General features: G+C 39.8%; 2 protein-coding genes across 3 annotated transcripts in view; one reads left to right on the forward strand and one right to left on the reverse strand.

Annotated features, from left to right (window-relative positions):
* The window catches only part of LOC307013683 (transmembrane protein 131-like), a 179,921-nt gene that overhangs the window by 85,260 nt on the left and 82,201 nt on the right, over positions 1–12,460 (reverse strand). The window lies entirely within an intron of this gene.
* The window catches only part of ttc39a (tetratricopeptide repeat domain 39A), a 53,149-nt gene that overhangs the window by 8,817 nt on the left and 31,872 nt on the right, over positions 1–12,460 (forward strand). Inside the window, exon 1 of one of the 2 annotated variants that reach the window (XM_079689452.1) lies at positions 4,747–4,916. The exons of the other annotated variant lie outside the window; for it this stretch is intronic. Coding sequence (XP_079545578.1) covers positions 4,879–4,916 — 38 coding nt within the window. The 5' untranslated portion in view covers positions 4,747–4,878. Of the gene's footprint in view, positions 1–4,746; positions 4,917–12,460 lie in introns of those variants that run through there. 2 annotated transcript variants of the gene reach the window in all.

The following is a 12,460-nucleotide window of genomic DNA, read 5'->3' on the forward strand; positions in this document are numbered from 1 at the left end:
TTAAAGAGTCCTCTCCTGCTGATGTTCAGGTGTATATCAGTATATAGTGTCTCTACTTTAAAGAGTCCTCTCCTGCTGATGTTCAGGTGTATATCAGTATGTAGTGTCTCTACTTTAAAGAGTCCTCTCCTGCTGATGTTCAGGTGTATATCAGTATATAGTGTCTCTACTTTAAAGAGTCCTCTCCTGCTGATGTTCAGGTGTATATCAGTATGTAGTGTCTCTACTTTAAAGAGTCCTCTCCTGCTGATGTTCAGGTGTATATCCATATGTAGTGTCTCTACTTTAAAGAGTCCTCTCCTGCTGATGTTCAAGTGTATATCAGTATGTAGTGTCTCTACTTTAAAGAGTCCTCTCCTGCTGATGTTCAGGTGTATATCCATATGTAGTGTCTCTACTTTAAAGAGTCCTCTCCTGCTGATGTTCAGGTGTATATCAGTATGTAGTGTCTCTACTTTAAAGAGTCCTCTCCTGCTGATGTTCAGGTGTATATCAGTATGTAGTGTCTCTACTTTAAAGAGTCCTCTCCTGCTGATGCTCAGGTGTATATCAGTATGTAGTGTCTCTAGTTTAAAGAGTCCTCACCTGCTGATGTTCAGGTGTCAGTATGTAGTGTCTCTACTTTAAAGAGTCCTCTCCTGCTGATGTTCAGGTGTATATCAGTATGTAGTGTCTCTACTTTAAAGAGTCCTCTCCTGCTGATGTTCAGGTGTATATCAGTATGTAGTGTCTCTACTTTAAAGAGTCCTCTCCTGCTGATGTTCAGGTGTATATCAGTATGTAGTGTCTCTACTTTAAAGAGTCCTCTCCTGCTGATGTCCAGGTGTATATCAGTATGTAGTGTCTCTACTTTAAAGAGTCCTCTCCTGCTGATGTTCAGGTGTATATCAGTATGTAGTGTCTCTACTTTAAAGAGTCCTCTCCTGCTGATGTTCAGGTGTATATCAGTATGTAGTGCTGCAGCACCTCTTTTCACCCTCTGTCTGAAACCAGAGCCCAGTCTGCTCTGATTGGTTAGCTGACCGGCTCTGTTGTGATTGATCAACCGCTTAGAGATGTCCCGCCCCTTAGCCTATAATGTACAATGTGTTGGAGCGCTAGCCGATAGAAATGTGACTGTATAGTGATGTCACTATGTTACAGAAGTTAACAAAGGAGTCCAATGGCGTGGGAGAGAAACTTCCTCTGGAGGGAACACAGTTTTGCCTTTGCAGACCATTTACATGCACTAAAACCAATATAAGACACTACAGGAAAGGGAAAACCCCTAAAAGCACAATAAGGCCTCTTTAATATAGCATTTAGTAAAAAGGCCGTCAGGAAATCAGCTTGCCTGCGCTGTGTAACAGATGGAGAGAACCTCATTTCTCTCCGTTAAGTTATGGCTGAATGAATGTGAGTTTGTTTCTCATTCGATAGTTTAATCATACTTTCTCTGTCGAGGCACGTACAGGAATTATTGTTAGCCTGAGGCGGAGAATAGCTAGGTCTGTGGGAGGTAGATAATATGGACCATCACGCAATTACAAAGGCTGAACCAACCCAAGTTTCATATCGGTGTTTTAAGTGTTCGAGCTGAGAAATAGATTGACATTTTGGGAATTAGTCATTCACTAATTTGCTCGTTATATCCTGAGTTAAGATTAACGGTGATCAGTAAAAGCAAAAACACTATGATTTTAAAATACTCGATAACAAAGGAAAGCCTTAAACTCAAAATGTAACTTAATAAGAAGTACAGATGAAGCAGTTAAAGTATCAAAAGTAAATCTATTCAGTATGCTGGACGGCTCTTTTCCTTTTATTGGTCATTAAATCATATTTGACAGTCCGGTTTTACCACTAACAAATACATACAAGCATTTTAATGTTGTATTTTCTTTCTAGATTTAGATAAGCAGTACAGTCATACATCCTTCACGAGTAAATGTGAATGTTAAATACATGTAGTGGAGTGAAAAGTACAATATTTGCCTCTGAATCCAGAGTTATGGAGTAGTCGAGTTTGGATTAAAATTGAAATACTCAAGTTAAAATAGCACTTAAGTACAGTACTTGAATAAATGTACTTATTCAACCACGGCTGTTTCCTGGCTTCAGCTTCTATCGACAGATGTATTCAGAGTTTCTTCTGCATGTTAATCTTCCAGAAAAGCCAACACACACATTTTCAAAGTGAAACCAAAGTGCCTTGTCCTTGTTCCAATATTTATTGCATTGTAAACAAGTCTATGAGAACAGGACTTCCCTCTTGATATATCAACTTGGTAAATATTGTAAACATAAGTCTATGTTCCTAATCGTAAATTATTTTTAAATTATGTTCCCATTTAGAGTGATATAAGTATGGCCGTCCACCTTATGATTGACAGGTCACTACTTCCTTCACCGTTTCTGAGCCCAGTCTGCTCTGATTGGTCAACCGTGTAGAGATGTCCCGCTTGCCCCTTAGACTATCACCTACAATGTATTGGAGCACTAGCCAATAGAAGCGTTACTGTTACCTATGTTACATAAGTAAAGAAAGGAATTCAATGGAGGCGTTTCAGGCGGGGAGGGAGGGGTGTTTTTTTTGTTTTGTTCTTTGTACTACTGTCAATAAAGATAACATAATGTTTCTGACAGCAGTGTCTTCTGCTTCTCGTGCTGTTATAGTGAAGCTCAGCAGGTCATATGGTGAACACAACACCATCCCTATGTTATTGTGTGTGTGTGTGTGTGTGTGTGTGTGTGTGTGTGTGTGTGTGTGTGTGTGTGTGTGTGTGTGTGTGTGTGTGTGTGTGTGTGTGTGTGTGTGTGTGTGTGTGTGTGTGTGTGTGTGTGTGTGTGTGTGTGTGTGTGTGTGTGTGTGTGTGTGTGTGTGTGTGTGTGTGTGTGTGTGTGTGTGTGTGTGTGTGTGTGTGTGTGTGTGTGTGTGTGTGTGTGAATCAAGAAAATATTTAATGTTTTAGATTCAAATGTCAAGAGAGTTGTCTGAAGTTCAACAAGATCATTCAAACACAACATTTCAAGAGGAAATAATCAGATAAATAAATGAATACAAAAATCAATCAATCATTAACGTAATTTAATAACCAAACCCCCCCCCCCCCCCCCCCCCCAAACATCCTCTTTTTTTAGCTCATCAGATATGAGAATGCTCTGCAGCTCTCTCGCCTCATGTGACCGGGGCATTCTTGAGTTTTAGACTATAGTTAAAGGCATTTTAAATACTCTTGACATTTTTGTCGAGCAAACAATGAAACGATTCATTGGGAGAATCAGTGTTTGAGGTGGCACTAATGCAGTCAACAAAAAACATTCTCATGAGAAGTAAAAGAACAGCAGAGCATGATTTCTTTAATATCAAATATGGTCACTTGGTAATATAATCCTGCCGTGACGCCCTTGAAAAGTACGAGCGTCACTGTTTGCTCCCAGCGGACGTTTTACATGCAGCGTTTTTATGCACCTGACAGATGTGAGGTGATTCTGCAGAAAAGCATTGCATGTGTACGACCCCCTTAAAGAGACAGGCGCTAAAACGTGTCAGCCAGAGGGAGAACTTCAGACACACAGTATGAGACAAATAATGTGTCTTCTGAACATTAAAGCATGTAAACAAATTGAAGAAGGACCCTAAAATACAAGTTTTGACATAAAAATGACCACGATGCATCTCCTGTAAGCTAAACACAGGGTAACGTATTGTTTTGTCATGTTGAAAATGCTTTAATCGCTTCACATCTAATGGGAGGGCAATTCATTGTAAAGTAAACAAACCCCATGATATGTTTTCTGTTCTATTTCTGGACTCTTCGTCGCTGCAGTGCTCTTCCTCTTCCTCTGCAGCGAGCGCTACGCACCTCCATCTGTTTCTGTCCCTCTCTCACCTACAGCTGCACACAGTCTACAGTCAGGAGTTCATTATCAACGAATCAGAATACAGAATTATTAGTTATTTGAAAGCCCGGATTTTTATTTTATTTTTTTTGTGATTTATTTCTTCATTTAAGATTTCTTCAAAAATAAAATAAATAAATAAATAATAATATATAAAAATATAAACAATGATAAATAAATAAAATCATCTTCTAAAATTGTATATTTACTGATTTGAAAACTGTCCATTTCAGAATTTTCAGACATTTAAGACATAAAAAATATAAACAACAAGAAATAAAAAATCACAGAAAGACATGGACATTGTGTTTTGTGACAGTTTCTACATTTTTGGTTACAATAAATGAAACATGTGAACTTATTTCTTCTTTTAATTCGATCGGTCCCTAATTTTTATTTTATTCTTGATTTACATATTTAATTTTTTTTTTTTTTTTAACCCAGGGCCATGTTAGCCTCACCGTGACTCTGCACTAACCAATGAGAGTGTGTGTGTGTGTGTGTGTGTGTGTGTGTGTGTGTGTGTGTGTGTGTGTGTGTGTGTGTGTGTGTGTGTGTGTGTGTGTGTGTGTGTGTGTGTGTGTGTGTGTGTGTGTGTGTGTGTGTGTGTGTGTGTGTGTGTGTGTGTGTGTGTGTGTGTGTGTGTGTGTGTGTGTGTGTGTGTGTGTGTGTGTGTGTGTGTGTGTGTGTGTGTGTGTGTGTGGTCTGCCCGCCCGGTCTGCCCTCATGTGTGATAGTCATCCCAATCTTATTAAGGTCTGCTGCTGTGTCCTTCTTCCTCCTCCTCCTCTCTCTCTCTCTCTCTCTCTCTCTCTCTCTCTCTCTCTCTCCCCCCCGACTGCCCTTCTGTTTCTGCTCTTGTTGCTGCTGCTGCTACAGAAAAAAGACGTAGACCATCATCACACTGCATTGCTGAAACACCCTCAGGCTTCACCTTTCTGTCTCTCTTGTTCTCTCTCACACACACACACACACACACACACACACTTCTGCCAGATGAAAATGTCAGAAGATGAAGAGACTCTGTCAAACGGGTAAGATAGACTTTGCTGCTGTGTGTGTGTCTGTGTGTGTATGTGTGTGTGTGTAGCCGTCACACTCAGGCATGTGGACAAACTCGCTCGGTTTATTTAAAAAAAGGAACACCTCAGATCTTTTGTGTGAACGCAGTGAGGCCTCCGAAGCATCTTAACTAGTGAGGAGAGCTGTGTTAACCGCAGTCAGTGAACTAAATGCTTCGTCACTCTTGGAGGAGGTGTGTGTGTTTGAGTGCGTTTGTGCATGCTGTGTTTTCATGAGCATGGGTGTGTGTATGAATAGTGTTTGCTGTGTGCTAAGTGGTTTCATCCGTGCTGATAATGATCATCCTTGTGCAAGTTGTTGTCCGGAGAAAGCAACTCAGTATTTCAGCTGACTTGAAGTTAAATTAAATTATTGGCACACAATGCGTGGTATGCACATCCTGAGTCCAGCAGCCTCTCCTCATTGAGCAGGTCGTCATGACTTCTCTTTATTTCATACAATTGTACATGCCGTCCTGTGCTAATGTTTGCTCTGTGACTAAGGGTAGCATGGTTTCTGTGCCTGCCCTTATAGGCATGTCAAGCTATATAGAAATAAGGATTGCCCTGTAAATGCTGTCAGCGTAGAAACCCTATATTATTTCACTGCATGATCCATAGTATTTAAACCAGGGAAGGCTTTCAACAACATATTGTATTTTTGTATTTAATGTAAAGGGGCTTATAATGATAATTTTCAGGTTCATATTTGTACTTTTTGTCTCTCCTGGGACATGTCTCAATGCTCTAATGTTCAAAAAGCTCTTTGTTGTTCTCATACTGCCTGTGCTGCATCACCTCTTTTCACCCTCTGTCTGAAACCAGAGCCCAGTCTGCTCTGATTGATTAGCTGGCCAGCTCTGTTGTGATTGGTCAACCGCTCAGATATGTCCCGCCCCTTAGCCTATCACGTACAATGTGTTGGAGCGCTAGCCAATAGGAGTGCAAGTGTTACGTAGTGATGTCATTGTGATCTGGATGTAAACAAAGGAGTCCAATGGAGGCGTTTCAGGCGGGGGAGAAACTCACTCTGGAGGGAAATTAGGGATTTTAGACTTGGCAGACCATTTACATGCACTCAAACCTATAGAACACACTCTACAGGGAAGGGAATAGGGCCTCTTTAAAGCAAGGTAATCAAAATCTAGGGGTGTTTCTCAATGTCGAGTAAAGCTGCTCCAGAGCCACTATTTCAAGCATACTACGTCATCGAGTGCCGCCGAAGGACTGTTCCAATGTCCAGCATACTTGGAATTCTACCGAGCCCGGCGTACTTCGTAGCGAAAAATTTCGAGGCTGCACATGTGTAGACTCCGCGGTCTTAAAATCCCCACAATGCTTTGCGCACGGACCAATTTTCCCAAATGTGTGGCGGAAAATGTAAGGCGGGGCCTCTCATATTACGCACACCTGCTCGTCTGTTCCACTCTTCGTTTTCCGAATGCCAGGAAGGATTCTTGCCCAGCTTCTGAAGCAAGATGCTCGGAAGACATGTGCTACCAAGCAAGCATCCTCGACATTGAGAAACACTCGAGGTCTTTGTGCTCTCTGCCCCGCGTTCTTTACAATAGCTGTGTTAGTTGTTTACCTTTTTATATCATGTTTACTTTCCTAATGATCATTTTGGGGAATTCAATGTTTGCTAACTTGGCAACTCTCTATCCAGATGTATCGTTTAAAAAAAAATGAGATAAGATAAACTTGTATTCATTTGTTGAAGCGTTGCCAACATTAGGCTGGGTATAAAAACCTGGTGCTGGCTTCACTGAGGTCTAGCTTTAAACGCTGCATTACAGTAAAGTAATCCCAGACTATTATGTGCTCCATTTGAGAAGACGTAAACGAAGCCACTCTCTTAATCTCACAAGGTGGAATTCAGTTGCTATATCAACAAAGTGTTTATTTATCAAAATGTCATTGAGTAAATCATATCAATAGTTAGAAATATTGACACTGAAATAAAAATTCACATCGCCCAGCCCTTGTTTTTTTAACAACTGTTGACTACAGTCAGATAATCAAACAAGCGCTCCTTAAGTAAATACTCCTTCAACAATTATTGAAATGTATTATGTATGAGGTTATGCTTGTACTCTGAATATAACAGGTGATAAGACTACAGCAACTGACTGAAGAATAATAGTAACAAATATATAATAAAAATACTATCACTAACAATAATGCACTTTATTTTCCCACAATTTTAATATCTCCTGTTCTTGCTTTTCTATATTTACAAAGATATGCGTCAAATGATGTTATACAGTAGATGTGTGAGGTTGGTTGTCGTGTTGAGATTTCACTTAATTTGAAATGTCAGGGTTATTTAAGTTGTGTATTTTTGATCGTTAATGTGAGCTGAGGGAAGGTCAAGTATAAAACCGACGAATCAGCACAACGACAAGCCAGTTGCTAAGATTTAGTTTCCAAGACAAACCTGATGTCGATGCTGTGCTCACACACACACACACACACACACACACACACACACACACACACACACACACACACACACACACACACACACGTTTGTTAGCGTGTTGTTTTAAGTAGCAGTCACTGCAGAGGAAAGTGTTTGGACACAGAGGAGGAAGCTCAGTCTGGAATTACTGAGAGGCCGCTGAGGGAAGACATGTGACCGTACGCCATTATCCTTGAAATCAATTACATAAACAGATACTGTACAGTACGCTGTTTAAAACTACTTAACACTATTTAATCATTTAAGTCTCATTGTTTTATTGTTATTAGGGATTACATTATAAAGTGGCTGAATGTAAATAAGGTTTTTTATTACAATATTTTTTCCCTTGAAGTCCTTTTGACAGTTTTAGGGAACTTGTCATCACATTTCATTCAAATGTTTTCTTGACGTGCATATTGTTTCTTCCAGTTTTTTCCTGCATTGATTTCATACAGTTCTTTGATTGGATTGGATAGCTGTCTACTGATTGGTTCATTTCTTTTGGCTCATTAAGTGTACCTTTTGTCATTTATTTTATTTGTATTGAGTGGCTTAGTTTTAACATTGTTGGTATTGTTTTTGTAAGAAGGGAAGTCTATTGTATAAGCCTGGGTTTGTTTAACTCTCCTGTCACATTTCCTATGTCTTTCTTTTTTAATTTTCTGGATATATGCAGTCTTATTTGTGGCTAAATACAAAGAAAAACACAAAAATAAATAGAAGTTTGGCCCGCTCCTAGTCGCTTAGTCCACAAATTGTTCCTTTTTCTCAGTCGATTAAGATCTCTTTCGTCGAAAAGTCATTTTTTAGGCTTCTATCATGCTTAATTACTTATTTCCATGAAACGTATCAGTACAAATCTCACAAGATTTTAAAGGGGTGCTTTTACGTAATTCCTTGTGGAGAAACTCAATTTTACAGATTTGTGAATGGATGAAGCGTTTACTAGCGATTACTATTAGTATTTGATCAATATAATACCTATTTACAACACACTACTACAATACTACAGAAACAATTTTCCCAATATTGAGTCTGTTTGTCAGCACAGTCACAATTGTTGGTCTAAGCCCACATGAAGACATAATGTTTCTGACAGCAGTGTCTTCTGCTTCTCGTGCTGTTATAGTGAAGGTCAGCAGGTCATATGGTGAACACAACACCATCTGCATGTTATTAGTGTGTGTGTGTGTGTGTGTGTGTGTGTGTGTGTGTGTGTGTGTGTGTGTGTGTGTGTGTGTGTGTGTGTGTGTGTGTGTGTGTGTGTGTGTGTGTGTGTGTGTGTGTGTGTGTGTGTGTGTGTGTGTGTGTGTGTGTGTGTGTGTGTGTGTGTGTGTGTGTGTGTGTGTGTGTGTGTGTGTGTGTGTGTGTGTGTGTGTGTGTGTGTGTGTGTGTGTGTGTTCCAGCTGGTAAATCTAAATGGGAAAGAAACGTCATGCTCATGTGATCTACAGCAGCGGTTCTCGACTGGTCAGGCCTCGGGACCCACTTTTTCTTTTCTCAATCAATCGCGGCTCGAAATTTTGAAGCACTCAAATCTATTCATAAAAACACGCACATGCATTTTTAGAAATACTAGCATATAAACTACACATTCTGGTACACTCTGAGAAGAAAATAGATAAATCTATTACTACCGGACATATTAATAATATTTTATGCCATTGTTTGTTTTTCCCTTTGTTCTGAAGCTGAACTTGCTGCTCCACACAGAGAGAAGAGTAAAGAGGAGATAGTCTGTTTGACTTACTTTAAATTGTGGGTAAGGGTAGATAGCTCCCATTGTTCTGTGACCTGTCAATCATCAAACCGGGGGTCATATTTCATTATGTGTTCATTTTGATCTGAAGTTGTACCCATGGATGTATAAAGAAGAGTTCTACCGCAGAGTTATTCTCCGTGGGGACTTCCGGCAACAATCTTGATTCTGATTGGCCAGAAGACTCGAAAAAACATCAGCAAAGATGTTTTATTGAGAATATAAACATTATGTGACGGAAGTTTTCAAAACCGTTTATGGTCGGTACCTCCAGTCCAACGCAGACTGCATGCACAGCGTCAGAAAATCGGGCCTTCAAAATAAAAGTTTGCCTTTTTCCCTAACTCACCCACTCGTAACGGGTCCAGTAAACAGTATACTGCTATAAGGTCAAAACACAAACTTAATTGCATTTGAACACATTCCACTTTCATAGCAAATATTACACTACACATCATTTAGCTGATGCTTTTGTCCAAAGAGACTTACAATAAGTGCAAAAACCGTAAAGATTCAAACTCCAACACACTACAGGCAATACGACTGCTAAACACCTGAGCTCTGTTAAGTGCCTCGATAAACATTCGACTGTTGTTATCTTGCAATTGACTTATTTATCTAAATATCTATCACGGTGATGGAGCAGCAAGCCGATTGGCTGACGCAGAACGTAGTAAACAAGCTGGAGTAAATGGTTTAGCCAAGGCCTGGATGAAGAAAAGAGCTGTTCCTTTCACAGCTCGGCAGGCCAGCAATATCTCAAGTATCTCAGAATAAAGGACCCTAATGAGCGAGTCCTGAATAATATCAGTGTTTCAGATTCACCGTCATTCATTGATTCAGCTCATTAGGAGTGTGTTTTCAAGCTGCATGCTGTTTTTACCATCAACTAAGGGAGTAAAACACACATGTAAACACATCCATTGGAGCCATTTTGTTTGTATATTAAGTAGTGTGTGTTTGGTTGTGTTAATTTCCCTCTGGGATTTTGAGTTGAGTCTTGTGTGTAAGCAAAAACAGATAAATCGGTAATCACGTCACAGATTTGTTGTTTAACGGCAGATGAACAGTTTTTTTTACCGTAATCTGTAGCTGTGATGTGTATCAGGCTTTCGTCTATTTTACATTCAACTGATAAATCATATAAGCTAAGATGCTTGTGGATCGACGTCCTTAAATGGACCACATCGGGCTCTGGATAGTCGGTAGTAATCAGCAGCGAATATTCAGCCCGCGCGGGGGTGGGGGGCGTAGTAATCAGCAGCGAACCGCTTCAACACGTGTATTTTGGTGTATTCACGGCATTCATTTTTGTTATTCTACAGTATTGTTGTTTTATAGTTATTAACCCAATTTGTGTTCTTGGAAATTGAAAAGGATATCGCATTGTGTTTGTTACTTTAGTTGCAGTTGTGTCTTAAGTGTAATTTGGCTTGGCTTCCTATTTATGGACATGCTTTTACTGTAGCGCTGTTGACAGGAAGTTGTTGTTGCTATGGAAACAACGTGACGAGATTAACGGAGAAAATTAATATCTACATATAAAGACGGAGAAAGTAAACGATAACGTTTATGGTTAAGTGTTGGCACCCCCCGAACAAGCTCTTACGTTGATATTGGAGATTTCAATCAATTCAATTTGAAAAAAAAAAACGGGGAAAAAAACAAATAACGGAATTGAAACCCGAATAGTACTCCAACTAACGAATATTCGGATATTTGAATATTCGGGTACAGCCTAGCATAGTGTAATAGAAACATTTCTGTATGATTCAGACATTTAGTGGATAGCAGCCTTTCAGTGGTTTTCAGGGTTCTTATCTTTGTTCAAGTGAAGCCACAACAAGATCCATTATCAGTGCAGCAAGTGAAATCAAAGGCCAGGGAGCTATTTTATGAATAAAGTAGGAGTACAGAGAATCAATTTGGTCACATTTCAAAGGCCACGTGAGGAGCATGTGCACCGTGTAATGATCTGCATAGCAACATTATGAACGCTTATTAAGACGAGGGCAGATAGGAATTAACAGCAAAGCACTTTCACTTTTCCGGCTCACCCTGCCTGCGTTTCTGTTTGTCTTGCGACGTAGAAAAGAATAAGGAACAGGGATGGATTACTGCACATGCTCATGGCCTTTAGCTAACACATGCCATTTAAACAGACATGTACCAACCAGGAAATGACGTAAAAGACCACAACAAGACTCAAAACAACTACTGAAAGACTACAAGAGACTCAAAACAACTACTGAAAGACTACAAGAGACTCAAACAACTACTGAAAGACCACAAAGAGACTCAAAACAACTACTGAAAGACCACAAGAGACTCAGAACAACTACTGAAAGACTACAAGAGACTCAAAACAACTACTGAAAGACCACAAGAGATCTCAAAACAACTACTGAAAGACTACAAGAAACTCAAAACAACTACTGAAAGACTACAAGAGATCTCAAAACAACTACTGAAAGACTACAAGAAACTCAAAACAACTACTGAAAGACTACAAGAGATCTCAAAACAACTACTGAAAGACTACAAGAGACTCAAAACAACTACTGAAAGACTACAAGAGACTCAAACAACTACTGAAAGACCACAAAGAGACTCAAAACAACTACTGAAAGACCACAAGAGACTCAGAACAACTACTGAAAGACTACAAGAGACTCAAAACAACTACTGAAAGACCACAAGAGATCTCAAAACAACTACTGAAAGACTACAAGAAACTCAAAACAACTACTGAAAGACTACAAGAGATCTCAAAACAACTACTGAAAGACTACAAGAAACTCAAAACAACTACTGAAAGACTACAAGAGATCTCAAAACAACTACTGAAAGACTACAAGAGACTCAAAACAACTACTGAAAGACTACAAGAGACTCAAAACAACTACTGAAAGACTACAAGAGACTCAAAACAACTACTGAAAGACTACAAGAGACTCAAAACAACTACTGAAAGACTACAAGAGACTCAAAACAACTACTGAAAGACTATGGCCGTTTCTCAATCTCGAGGAAACTGGCTTCCAAGCCAATATTTCAAGGATACTACGTCATCGAGTGCCGCCGAAGGACTGTTCCAATCTCCAGCATACTTGGAATTCCACCGAGGCCGCGTCCTTGGTTTGGGGGTAATTTCGAGGCTGCACATGGGTAGACTTCGCGTCCTTCAAATCCCCACAATGATTTGCGTACGGACCAATTTCCCCAATATGTGGCGGAAAATGTAAGGCGGGGCCTCTCATATGACGCACACTTGCTCGCCTGTTCCACTCTTCG

This window comes from Notothenia rossii (genome assembly GCF_949606895.1).
Source record: "Notothenia rossii genome assembly, chromosome: 1".
In the NCBI taxonomy this organism is placed as follows: domain Eukaryota; kingdom Metazoa; phylum Chordata; class Actinopteri; order Perciformes; family Nototheniidae; genus Notothenia; species Notothenia rossii.